This window comes from Eublepharis macularius, chromosome 14, assembly GCF_028583425.1.
Source record: "Eublepharis macularius isolate TG4126 chromosome 14, MPM_Emac_v1.0, whole genome shotgun sequence".
Taxonomy (NCBI): domain Eukaryota; kingdom Metazoa; phylum Chordata; class Lepidosauria; order Squamata; family Eublepharidae; genus Eublepharis; species Eublepharis macularius.
This window is the reverse complement of record NC_072803.1, coordinates 22,350,758-22,364,579: the sequence shown is the minus strand read 5'-3', so window position 1 is coordinate 22,364,579 and position 13,822 is coordinate 22,350,758. Positions and strand designations below refer to the sequence as shown.

Sequence of the window (13,822 nt, the reverse complement as noted above, 5' to 3'; positions counted from 1 at the left end):
TGCAGCCCAATCACTGAACCACTATGCTATAACAGCATAGTGAATAAATGTGCATACATTGGCATGAACAAACATATACGCAGGAGGCATTTGAGGATTTTGCCCTGTAACTCAACTGGTAACCATATGCAAGCAGTTATGTGTCCATGTTGCCGTAGTACATTTGTGTGGCGTGCATTTACACATGCTGATACCTGACTGGCTGTCTCTCTCTGGCTCCTTTACTCTTACCCACTCACAGACTGATAGAAACAGATCTGCCCCTGGACATGCCAAGGCTTAAAATAGATGTTGAGAGAGAGCAGCCCGGGGTTTTTTTTTGTTTTTTTTCCCCCTCCTTCAGCAGCAACAGCGTCAGCAGCAACAGCAGCAGGGAGAGAGAAAAGGAGAGATGGCCGCCTAGATCTCACGACCAGCCTCCCTTCCAGCTGAGAAATCACAGCTTTGACAAAGGTACAGTATTGATCTGGGTGGCTCTTTTTGTTCCTGCCTCTCTGGGTCCGTCCATGGCTCTACAGAGCATGTAAGCTGAGTCTCGGGTCTGGAAACTGCACTCTGCTAGTAGAACTATGCCTGTCTTCCCTTTGAAACTGCCAGGAAAAGCAGAACCCAGCCCTTGATTATGTTTTCTACACGTCAGGTGTCTATAGTAGAGCTCTGGCAGAATCTATGCTTGCGGGAGAGTTCTGATATGTGGGGACCTAGAAGGCAACAGTGGCATTGACTGTCTACTAACTTTATTCCAGTCGTGCTGAGAAAGGAGTGGGATAAGGGAATGCTTCTGGGTGGTGTTTCAGCATGTCATATTTTAAGGAAATGCCCCTGATGGAGAAGAAATCTCCCACCCATTGCAGCCACACAGAACTGAATGAAGTATGTTTTTCCTCTGCAACCTGTCAGAGGGCTCCTTGTAGTTGAAATATCTGTCGGGCCAAGAGCCAGCAAGATGTAGCTGATAGACATTTGGACCAAGATCTAAAGAAAGATGATTGAAACCCACCTCGTTTCCAGGCTCATTGGATAACTTGAGTAAGACACATCTGTTTGGAATCCAGCCTCATTTTCCCCATCTGTGAGATGGAAAGAAAGGTGGTACTTTCATGTGGGCTGCTATGATGATGGATAAGGACTGTAAAATGCATTATGCATGGGGAATCCTATGCAAAAGATTAACAGCAACTAGAAATATGCGCATAGTGGGACACAGCTTTCTTTTGCAGGGAGAGGGTCAGGAATTGAGGAGTGGGGTTGGGGGCGTTAAGCAGGAGAAACAGCAAGCAGTCTGTCCTGTCTACTAGTGCTCTGCAAAGAACATGAACGAAGGCATTCACTGTGTGCAAAGCCATACAAGATTAAAAGGCCTCTTGCAGACCAGGGCTGGTCTTCTAGGGGTTTCAGGAGGTGAATTGCATCCAAGGCCCCATCTGTAATAGGGTCTCCCAAAATGCTAAACTCTCATTATCCAAATTGCCATCAATTGGCATTCCAGCTGAAACAAAATAGTCTCTCTGTAAACAAATAAAAGGACAACCCAGCTAAGAACATGGGTGGCCAGAATCCTGAGCCACAAATATGGCAGTTCTTACTTTGAATCTTGCCTCTGCCATGAACTCACCTAGGCAGCTTCATGCAAGACTCCTTTTCCCAGCTTCATCCCCCCCACACACCATCTGCAGTATGAGAGTAATAATATTGACATACCGTAGAGCGTTACTATAAGAATTACAGCAATATAATGCATGTGAAGTGCTTTGAAGTGCTACATGAATGTGCTAAATACTATGAGGCATTCCTGGCCTATGGGAAGGAAGAACTGAAATAAATGTAGAGCATTTACTAATATGGTCCTAAACTCTTTAGATGTATGGAATGGGAGGGGCCATTAGCTTACTACTTTATCAAAGAACATTATCAAAGAGCATTATCAAAGAACAGCCGCACACCATTTGTTTGCATGGAAAGACATATGATATTTAAACTGGCAGACCAAACCAAAATGTTTTTACTTAGAGATGCATCCCACAATAGGACTTGATTGCTAGTCAGCATGTTTAGGACTGTAGCCATAAGTCTAATTTTCATCTATATTGTCTTGCATTTGTGGCAGTGAAGCCTCCGATTGGCTGAGCTGGCAAGTTAGCACAGAACGTTCACGAACATTCCAATGATTCAAATGTCGAGAATGTTTGCAGCCCAGCTTCTGCACTGTCAGAAGAGCTTTGTGCAAATGTCTGCAAGCGCATTGCACTGTGGCCTACCAGCTAGCACATTAGAGTCTTTTCCCTGATGAAGAGTTGATGTTCCAAAAGTGTCAGAACAATTTTGTCACCTTGTCATGTGAAGTAAACACTCTTGGACTCTGGTAGGCTTCCATTGCTGTGCTTCGTTTTTCCATTGATACAGCTCCCATTTGGATTGGGCTTTAAGCTGAAGCCCATGGGGGAACAGAAGGTAGATGGTAGAAAGGAAAAGAAAAATCAGACTTTTCCGCCTCCCCTTAACACTCCTGCTTCCACTAGCCTGCAATTTTTCTAGGTCCTCAATTGTGCTACTCTAGTTCTGTCACAGGAGGGAAGGCAGTATGACAAATCTCGGAAGCTAAGCAGGTTTGGTGCTTAGATGGGAGACCATCAAGGAAGACTCTGCAGAGGAAGGCACTGGCAAACCACCTCGGTTTCTCACTTGCCTTGAAAGCTCCTTGCTGGGGTCACCATAAGTCAGTTGTGACTTGGCAGCACTTTACACTTTACACACACAGTTCTATCACAGTACATTAATGAAACTATCAGCAGCATCCACTATGAGCAATAAAAACAATCTGGAGACGTTAGTAAAGAGTGCAGAGGTGGATGAATTATGCTATCTCACCAAAGCTCATATAATTACCCAGTTCAGAATATGCATTTGCCTACCTTATAATTCTTGTATATACTATAAAGAGTGTTTCTCCAAGAAGGGCTTCTCTTACTCAGCATGTAAACTGAGATTCCGCACATGGAGCTACAAAGCATATAGACTAGGGCTGCCAACTCTGGGTTGGGAAATTCCTGGATTGTGAGGGTGGAGCCTGAAAAAGAGTGTTTGGGGAACGGAGGGACTTCAGTGGAAAATAATGCCATAGAGTCCACTTTCCAAAGCAGCCATTTCCTGCAGAGGAACTGTTCTCTGTAGCCTGGAGATTAGCTGTAATTCTGGGAGGTCTCCAGGCCCCACCGGGAGGATGGCATCCCTAATTCAGGCTGACCAGGCTGCTTTGAGGCCATTTAGTGCAAAAGTGTGCTCCATGAGAGCGGCCGACTCATTGAGCAACTAGGCAAATTGCAAGAGTTTCTAGGTGGATTCTTTCGAGTATTACAATTTAAGTTCCTTGGAGTCCTTTCAGTGCTGGCTTGAGTTTGTTTCCAGGAGGTTGCTTCTGAGTTTGGCATAAAGTGAAGTTATACATGGACTCATCAGTGCAAGAGATTCTACCTCACAACCACACAGGAAGACTGATAGTGAAATCCAAAACAGAGCGACACCCTTCTAAGTCCACTGAAGACAATGAACGTAGAAGGGTGTCACTCTGCCCAGAGGTGGGGGGGGGGTTGCTTCTGAACTGCAAGTGATGTACTCAAACTGGACCAGGGAGAACTGAGAGGGGAAGGAATGTGAGTTTCTGCTGAACACACGTGAAGCTGCTGTATATTAAATCAAACCATTGGTCTATCTAGGACTACCTAGACGGGCAGCGGCTCTCCGGGGCCTCAAGCACATCCCCTCCTGCCTGGTTCTTTGAATTGGATATGCTGGGGATTGAACCTGGGACTTGTGCATACAAAGCAGAGATTCTTCCACTGAACCACAGCCCCTCCCCCAAGACAGTTCTAATTCAACATGATGTCGAGTCTTTCTATTAATCTCCTGTGATGTCAAGTTGACTGCAACTTTTCCAGAGAAAAGTTGAGATATTAGTCAACTAGCAACAGAGCCCATTTTTTAAAAAACAGACCCCAGAATACGGGGAAACTGGGCTTGCTGCCACGACTCACCAGGCCTACCGTCCACTATGGTGCCCTCTAGAGGGATGGGCAGGCTCACCTGGCCTTCCTTACACAACAGCACCTTCTGGAGGCCGTATTGGCAACGACTCAGATTTTATCCTGGTGCTCCAGGACAAGAATGGAGGCTCAAAAGAAATCAGATTCTGAGAGCTATCCATGATCAGATTTTCCCAGTATCTAAACTACAGCCGTGTTGTTGCCGTGATTTGGATCAGGCCCATGTAGGTATGGGAGAGAAGGTTTAACTCTTTCACCCCCACAATTCTGCAAATCAAAAACTCATAATAATCCTTCACAAAGACACAGATATGTGAGAGTAAGGCGCCAATCTTGTCTTTTTCCTTTAAAATACTAAGGGCAGCACAGGGCTCTGGTTTTGATTTGGATTGTTGTGGGTGGCCATGCATTGGAGAAAGAGCGGAATGTGGCACAACCTGGAGGCAAGGCACACCCTTCTTTATGATGACTTTATACATTCCGAGACATTGAAAGATTCCAGAGCAGCGTCCTGGCAAGTTCTGGCTGAGCTGATACCCTGGTAGGTCCCTTTAGATGTTTAGTTTCAGGTGGGGAGCTGTGTTGGTCTGCATTAGAATAGTAGGATTTGAGTCCAGTGGCACCTTAGGGACTAACAAGTTTTTCAGGGTATAAGTTTTTAAGATCAAAGTATCTGAAGAAGGGAGCATAGACTTTCAAAAGCTTATACCCTGAAAATCTTGTCGGTCTCTAAGGCACCATTGGACTCAAATCCTGCTGTTCAGTCTCAACAGTTTGGGGAGTTGAGAAGATGGTCAGTTGTTTCTGTCTTTGTCCTTCCCCTCTGAGAACGCACAGCTGCGCGTGCACACACAAAATACAGCGAGCGTGCAAGAGGTAGTTTCTCTACATGTAAAACCAAAGAGGCATCCTGGAATTTTCCTTCTTCTCCCCTGGTCTTTGGCACTGTGTCCAAAGCTGCCAGCTCCTGCTCATCATTCTTGTTACCGCTCAAACCTTGGCTGCCCCTGATCCGGCATGATTGTGCTGGCAAACATTTAGGAAGGAAAGCAGCAGCTGAGCTCTCTCTGACATTACTCACTAGGTTAAAGCAGAGAAAAACAGACTAGCCTTTTCTCGTTTGCTTATGTTAGTTGCAGAAAATCACAAAAAAGGGGGGTTTTGTTGATGGCTGATTAGCAGTGGGGTGGAGAAAGAAAGAAAGAAAGAAAGAAAGAAAGAAAGAAAGAAAGAAAGAAAGAAAGAAAGAAAGAAAGAAAGAAAGAAAGAAAGAAAGAAAGAAGAGAGAGAGAGAGAGAGAGAAAGAAAGAAAGAAAGAAAGAAAGAAAGAAAGAAAGAAAGAAAGAAAGAAAGAAAGAAAGAAAGAAAGAAAGAGAAAGAAAGAAAGAAAGAAAGAAAGAAAAGATGACTAGCAATCCAACATGGAGCAAAACATGAACAAGTAAGCAGGCAGATTGAAAGACAGAGTGTTCTAACTTCTAAGCGCCTCCAAAAAAAGTACTTCTCTGCAGGCTTATGATGCTAGGTCACACACAAAGAAAATGAGAGCAAGGCCAAAGTATTCTCAGGATCAGTGCCAGCTTGATGGAACTGATGGCTTCTTGAAAATCACGTCTGCTTAGGACAGGCTCAGACCCAGACAGGAGAAGAGGTAGGGCTGTGGCAAGAGAGATGATCCAATGGGGAAGGGCTGGAGATACCAAGCAAGTCAAACGGAAACCATGAAAGCCAATATCATGAAGAAAGGAGTCAAGTGCCCCAAGGAATTAAGTAACACCTATCCATCTCACTAATAGGGCTAATTGAAGGTATCTTATACACATAAAGCTCCCTTGCTCTGAGCCAGAGTATTGGTCTATCATGACCAGTGAGTCTACTCTGATCCACAGCATCTCTCCAGGGTCTCAGGCAGAGGTATTTTGCATCCTCTATTAACTCAGGCTTTTTTAACTGGAGAAGCCAGGGATTGAAACTGGAGCCTCCTGCTTGCCAATCAGATGCTCTAATATGAGCCACAGCCCCAAATTTCGCTGCCTCCATCTATGCTACTATCAGCATAGACCACAAAGAGTTCCAGTGTTGTAGTGTGCCCCATGCTTTTCTTGGATCCAGGAAGACAGCAGTGCAGATCTACAAAAGAAAAGGCACGTATCTTGCCCAAGCCCTCCATCCGTGCTTCTACTGGCTGGATCGAGGCAAGCTCCAGAAACACTGCCTCGATAGAGTCTTGGGCAGCTAGAGGCTAGGAAGTGGAGACAGTTATGTCATAACCACACCAACTTACAATGTCACTTCCAGCACAAAACTGATTAAACTGTTGAGTTTTGGGCAAATCCTAGAGCGTTGCCCCAAAGTGATGAATCGCTTTCCAATTTTCTGCAGGAAATGTTATCACACATTGGCATTACACCAGAATGCCTCCCCCCCCCCCATTTTCTCCACCAGTCTGTGAAGGAGCAGTGGGAAATGGGGGCCAATGCTGGGATGTCCGTGGGAGACCTGCTCCTCCCTGGCAGAAGCAGTGCAAGCTGTTATTGATTACACAATAAAATTTAGGAAGTGATATACTGGCTGCATGTCATGTCTAATTTGACCAGTAGACAATATGCATCTGCCATTTTTGTTCTTGTTCATTTACTTACAAAACTCTATGGTGTTCAGAATTTGCAATAGACTTCTGAGATGTTATAACACCTGGTTTGCAAGTCAGACATTCTAATCTGACCCTCTGAATGGGCTTTTAACAGCTAAGCACCAGTATTAGGTACCAACTTAATATCAACCTTGTTTTTATCCTGCCTTTCCTCTAAGAATCTCAGACTGTGGTACATGGTCTGTTCCTCATCTCTCTTTGAGGTAGGTTGCGCTGAGAAAAAGTGACCAGATGAAAGACCCTCTGAGAATTAAGTACCACGGAGCTCAATGGGGTTAACTGACTAATAAGCTTAGGAATGCAACCCTAGTGAGTTTCTTGGCAGAGTAAATCAAATTCTGGTCTAGGCCAACAGTGAAACCACAATATCACACTCTCTGGATTTCTCTCAGTACTTTTATATGTAGGGGGAAATGGGTTTTGTGGTGGTTGGAGAATATCTAACATGATTGGATGTACATATAAAATTTAAGTTTTATAAAGAGGCTGCAGTAATAGTGGCCTTTGCAATAGTGCTGCCTTTTTGTGGCTTTTCCTTGTTTCTAGTGTCTTGTAATTTTATTTATTTCCTTATAGTCATCCTTTCTCACTGAGACTCAAAACTAGATTACACAATTAAAAACAATGGAGTAAGAAAAGCACAATACATGCCGTCAACGATGCTGCAAAACTGGATTACAAAATTAGAGGGCACACTAAAAACAGTATGATATATACAACTAAGTGTCAAAGGTAAATCACAAAATTAGAGAACAATTTGGAAAGAAGGGTCTCCGTTCTGCACAATGCCTAGTTAATTATGCAACTAATTACATAATGCGAATAGTCCCGAGATATTATGTCACATAGACAGCTTCGACACAGTGCGCCCTGTGCATTCTTAAAATGGAAAGACAATAGAACTCAAGACAGACAACAACAAAGAGGCTTCAGAGAAAAGTGGATCACTCAGAAAACAAGGTCGGTCGCCCTGCAGGTGCAGGTGGCTGATATGAGCTGTCTATCACTGCCTTGGTAGAAGGAGTGATCAAAACTGGAGGGATGCTTTGTACAAGATGATTCTCTCACATGGGTGCCTCTTTTGTATAGGAGAATGGTCTCCTGCTACACAACAAAGTGTAATGCACATTATTTTGCCACATATATATAAAAATTACAGCAGGGGGCTGCTGTATGTCACAGCAAAAGAAATGTGTGTTCAGTTGTACAACTTTGCGATGTGAATGCAGTTCTCTCACCTGGAAGCAATAACTATGTAAGATAATCACCTGGTATGAGTGAAGGGTTAAAGCTCTAGCAGTAACTTAGTATCCTCCTGAGCATACAAGGATTCTGTTGTTTTGGGTCCAGCAGCACCTTAAAGACCAACTAGATTTCCACGGTATGAGATTTCAAGAATCAGAGCTGCCTTTGTCAGGTACTTCTAAAGGCATCTGAAGAAAGGAGCTTTGACTCTTGAAAGCTCATACCCTGAAAATCTAGCTGTAGCAAATTGGTTAAATGGTTCGGCAGTGAATCGGTTCTCTACTGGTTTGAATCCCACTACTGCTATGAGCTCAGTAGGTGGCTTTGGGTAAGCCACTCCTCTCAGCCCCAGCTCCCCAGCTGTATTGAGGAGATAATAACATTAACTTGTTCACCGCTCAGGGTGAGGCACTAATCTGTCTAGAAGAGTGGTATATAAGCGCAGTTATTATTATTTAAGATGCTACTGGACCCCAATCTTGCTCTTCTACGAGAGACCAAGACGGCTACCCACCTAAAAGTATCTGTTGTTCTGGTCTCCCTCTTTTTCCACTTTTTATTTGTACATGATCAAAAATATTGATTCTCTGCCTTGCTTAACTCAGAGAGGGACAGGCGGGTGGTAATCCTAGAACTAAATGAGGTTCTCTTAACACCGTGTCTTCTTCTTCCAGTTAGAACCGACCGTGGGTCGAAGTAGCAGCAGAAACACTGTCCCATCCCAGCCCCACCAAGAGCCCCGGGATGCTCCAGGGGGCTTGGCAGCACCAATGGCCTTCACTTCCCGGTTCTCCCGGAGTGGATCCAGGACTCCCACTCAGAGGACTCATGACGACTCAATCAACCACCCCATCCTCAGCGTCTTTGAGCTGGAGAGGTTACTGTACACAGGAAAGACTGCCTGTAACCATGCCGATGAAGTTTGGCCAGGACTGTACTTGGGCGATCAGTATGTACCAGCTTAGCAGCTGAATCTTGGCCTTACTCATGGGGCTAAGGGTAAAAGATTAATGGTACCATCACAGTAGCTGGGGATATGAGCCCAAAGGAGGGAAAGAACTGGACTCAGAAGCACAGATGGATAAGACACAGGCTCCTTTTGCACACATTGGATAATGCACTTTCAATGCACTTTAGCAATTGTTTGCGGCTGGATATTCCCAGTTGCAAAGAATTGCTAAAGTGCATTGAAAGTGCATTATCCAACATGTGCAAAAGCAGCCTATGCTAAATATGATCACATGGCACCCATAAACCCAGGCTAATGGCTAAATAGTAGTGCACAGGGAACAAGCACAAAAGGGGGCTCTAACCACCATCTTACCACTGAGCAAAGTTCATTTGTTTAATTATTTAATAAAATATTTATATCCCGCCTTCTCTTTTGGCTCAAATTTGAAGTCTTTCTCCAATCCTCCTCCAACTTTAGTGGCTCTTCTTTTGGAGGAACAGCCACTTAAGCTGGAGGAAGTTTCCGTAGGCTGGAGGAAGGATCCTTGGAGGATGGTTGGGACTATCCCAGTATCCCCTGCAAGTTGAGATAGCCGAGGGAAAAGGAGACGAGGGTGGAGGTACCCGTGGAATGGGCTGAAGCAGTGGCTTTAACTCAGACTCCAAGGTATGGTCTGATAGCCACTGTTGCTGAAGTTAAGAACATACAGGTGTGGATATTGCCTGGTGAGGAGATTCCTGGGAACCCTATGAACTTCACCTTGAATTCCGCAATGGGAAAGAAATGAAGAGTAGTAAATATTTGGGATCAGGAAGCCTGGTTAAATGAGATCCCCTGCTTCGTCCTCTTTCCCATGCAGAGATATAGCAGCCAACCGTCGTGAGCTGACACGCCTATGCATCACCCACATCCTGAATGCTTCACACAGCAAGTGGCGGGGAGGCGCCGAGTTCTACGAGGGCATGGGCATCTGCTACCTGGGCATCGAGGCACATGACTCGCCCACCTTTGACATGAGCCCCTACTTTCAATCCGCAGCTGATTTCATCCATCAGGCTCTGAGCAGGAGTGGAGGTGAGTGGAAGGGAGCAGCTTTTCCCAGAGGACTCTTCCCTCTTCCATTCTCCCCTTTTCCTCTTTCGTTATCATCTTGACCACCTCTTCATTCAAAGTATGCTAAGCTCCAAATAAGCCATCCTCTTTGTCCTTGTGATTAAAATAATTATTTCAATCCCAGGGGAAGAAATGGCTTGATTTCTAAACAGTTGAAGCAGAGTTGTTGTTGCCTTGATAGGGAGAAGCACTCACATCCAGGAACAGGCGGCCAACAACATCTCAAAGGCTTTGATGTATTCGTTGTCTTGACTTTAGGCAATAGCAGTGGAGGGTGGAGCGCACCCCTAAAAGAAAACTGCATGGGTGCCACACCGTGTGCCACATGGTATGGCTTCATGGCCAACTGTGCTAGAACTCAACTTTGTCTGGAAATCATGCTAAACACTTTTCACATGGAAGCCACAATGGGCAACAGTTGGTATTCGCCAGGGATAGTCCATGGCACCTTTTTAACCACATTCCTTCAAGTTCCAGTGCAAAAGGTGGGTTGAAAATGGCAACCCCAACAACTCCAAAAGTCACCAGCCACCACTGACAAAAATGATTACATAGCTACTTTGCCACGCACAACATGTCCATTCAATCCAAGGGCCAATTAGGTTGCATAAAATGACTCTGAAATCAGTGAGCTGTTCAAAAAAAGTCATCTCCCTGATCAGTAGTACCCAGTGGCTGAGTTGCCACTTTTATCAGGAAATATATAGTGTTTCACACTGATAGGATAGTCCAGGCAAATCTTGTCAAATCTCAGAAGCTAAGCAGTGTCGATCTTGGTTGATAATTGGATGGGAAACCTCAAAGAAGACCAGAGTTGCAGAGGCAGGCAATGGTAAACCACCTCTGTTAGTCTCTTGCCTTGAAAGCCCCCACCAGGGATCGCCGTAAATCAGCTCTGACTTGGTAGCACTTTCCACTACTTTCCACTACTACGACATCCTCTTGCCCTCCCAGCTAAGTCACCATGGCCATTCTGCCTTCTTTACTCTTCAGATCCTTTGAAGGCTCTCCAGTGCTGGCTGCCATGGTTTTTTTAGATCACAAAGCATTCTCCCTTTAAAACAAAATGTGTATCATGATATATGCATTCTGAATGATTCACATACTTGCACTAATAACATTAAGGACCAAGCAAGAGGGGGGGGGGCACAGTATATGTAGCAAGATTACAGAAATTACAATGGAAAGAGCTAGTCAGAAGGTAGGGCCTAGAAGGTTATCATGGGGCAGAAATGGCAGAGGACTGGCATGTTTAAGCTTTTAAATACTGGATGGTATGTTCAATCCTATGTGAAATGGTATCTAAGGTCTACGGTACTTGAAGCTGCTGTATACCGAATCAGATAATTAGTCTATGATGGTCAGTATTGGCTATTTTGACTGGTAACAGCTCTGCAGGGTCTCAAGTCAAGGTCTTCTACGTCACCTATTTACCTAATTCTGTTAACTGAAGATGCTGGGAATTGAACCTGGGACCTTCTGTATGCAAAGCAGATGTTCTACCCCTGAGCCACAACCTACCCTATTATCAGTGGCAACAGCCATGAATTATAGACATCATCTAGGATTCTAGGTACGCACAACAGCCCTATGTAGGGTTGCCAGCCTCCAGGTGGTAGCTGGAGATCTCCCGGAATTACAACTGATCTCTGGGTGACAGAGATCAGTTCACCTGGAGAAAATGGCTGCTTTGGAGGGTGGACTCTATGGTATTATACAATTCTGAGGCCCCTCCCCTCCCAAACCCCACCCTCTCCAGGCTCCACCCCAAAAATCTCCAGGAATTTCCCAGCCTGGACCTGACAACCCTAACCCTATGTGTTCACTAAACATGAAAGGAAGTGGGGAAACACGCTTGCTGGGCCAACCCCTGCCTCTGTACAATCGTCTGATCATCTGCAGGGGCAACTGCATGGAGGAAGCAGCTGCACAAATTCTCCCTCCCCATGATTAGTAAGTCAAACTCCAAAAACAGAGTCACTGATCCTGGGGGAGGAGACTTTGCACAGCCATTTCCTATGTGCAATTGCGCCTGCAGACAATTAGGCAATTGCATGAAGGTGGAGGAAGGGACAGGGCCCCGCGCACACTCGCTCTCATTCTCCCACGTGTGGGGATGCTTTATGCACTGGGCTACTATCTAGGCCCAAACCTGGTGCCATTTTCCTAATCTATTCTGCCCCTCATAGAATTTCTATGATACTACTAGTTCTTTGTGTAGGGATACAAAGTAGTATTACCTAATTTACACACACAGAGAGACACAAACACACTTCCTTGCAGAGATGATAACAGCTTTTGTTTAGATCAGGAATGACAGGATGCATCAAGGGAAATGGTACCGGGAAGAAGCTTAAATTCCTTCTCCCACAGCAGTATCAAAGACCTTCACAGCTGTTTTAACATAAAAGAAGAACAGGAGTTCTGATCACAGATGTCCTGCATCACATCTGTTAGATAGTTTGGCTATATATGGCATTATGAGGTCAGTATCCTGGTCTCCCATGAAGATGGGGAAGAGAGGTGGTGGTGTGCTGCTGCAGGGGCCCCTCCAGAGTTTTGATAAAGAACACACCATCTCTGAAATTCCGGGCTGTAGGTCCCCTACTGATATTCAATACCAATCTTTTTCTAAAACTCAAATGCCTTTTCATCATGCAGGAAGGATCCTTGTTCACTGTGCTGTCGGGGTGAGCAGATCGGCTACCCTGGTCCTCGCCTACCTCATGATCCGCCACCACTTGACCCTAGTGGAGGCCATAAGGACCGTCAAGGACCACCGAGGCATCATCCCCAACCGGGGTTTCTTGCGCCAGCTGGCCGCCCTGGACAACTCCCTCAGGCTGAAGCAGAGACCATGAGCGGGTGGGTCATAAGGAAACCACAGATTGTTGGCGGGTATGAGGCATTTCTTTCTGGGCCAGATTTCAGGTTCCAGTGTCCCTGAGCTTCCACAGATTTTGCCCTGCAGAAGCCCAACTGTAAAGCTTCCCAGGCCTCCACCTGCCTTTAATCTACTCAGTCTTTGCTTCAGGTGTCAAGCCAGCTCAGGTTTCTGAAGGTCTTTCTCCTTCCCTCTTTGCTGGCTTTAGGAAGCCACGGAATGGGGTTCTCCTAGACAATGTGTCAATCTGAGACTGAGGCAGATGTAAGCTGCTTACATTTCTTTGGAGTGCTGCGTGAAATTGCCTGTTGCTTCCTGTTTGCTCGTAACCTTTGTCAAAGAGTTTAGATACCTCCCCACCCCAATGTACTTTATCTATAAGAATAAAATCCTGCTGAGATTATTCGCCTCAGAAGGTCTTTGATTTTTTTAGCAAATGCTCAAACTAGAAACATGGACAGAAAATGAAGTCATGTACATGCTAGGGTTGCCAGCTTCCTGGAGTTCTTCCAGAATTATGGCTGATCTCCAGACCACCCTGATCAATTCCCCTGAAGAAAATGGCAGCTTCAGACATCAAACCCCTGCTCAGCGCCCTCCTTGGCTCAGCCCTTGAATCTCCAGGAATTTCCCTACCTGGAGTTGGCAACCCTAATGCAAACAAAACATCAAAAGGGGGGGTGGAAGAGCCAGGATTGTAGGGTGATTGCTTATATTGGTGGTCCGCTAGAAAACTTCCTGCTGCAATTTGGTCATCCAAGAAACAAAGAAAAATAACCCAACCTCTAGTTCCACAGCAATGGTACATGTGCAGAGCGAGTTGAAAACACACTCTTTGTACATTTGCCTACACGCTACAAATGATTGCTTCACCTCACCTCATCATCAATGGAGCAGGCCTGACTAACAGTGGAATATGGGACATGTAGTTTCTG

At 45.2% G+C, this 13,822-nt stretch overlaps 1 protein-coding gene across 2 annotated transcripts; it reads left to right on the top strand.

Annotated features, from left to right (window-relative positions):
* Positions 1 to 342: 342 nt before the first annotated feature.
* On the top strand, positions 343 to 13,290 carry DUSP26 (dual specificity phosphatase 26). 2 transcript variants are annotated; one of them, XM_054998096.1, is made up of 4 exons: positions 343 to 453; positions 8,617 to 8,887; positions 9,750 to 9,964; positions 12,665 to 13,290. In XM_054998096.1, the coding sequence occupies exons 2-4, from the start codon at positions 8,709 to 8,711 to the stop codon at positions 12,862 to 12,864; spliced, it is 594 nt and encodes a 197-aa protein (XP_054854071.1). In that variant the 5' UTR covers positions 343 to 453; positions 8,617 to 8,708; the 3' UTR covers positions 12,865 to 13,290. The 2 variants fall into 2 exon arrangements, with proteins under 2 accessions (XP_054854071.1, XP_054854070.1); XM_054998095.1 differs by having other exon boundaries at positions 363 to 453; positions 8,613 to 8,887.
* The last annotated feature ends 532 nt before the right edge of the window (positions 13,291 to 13,822 follow it).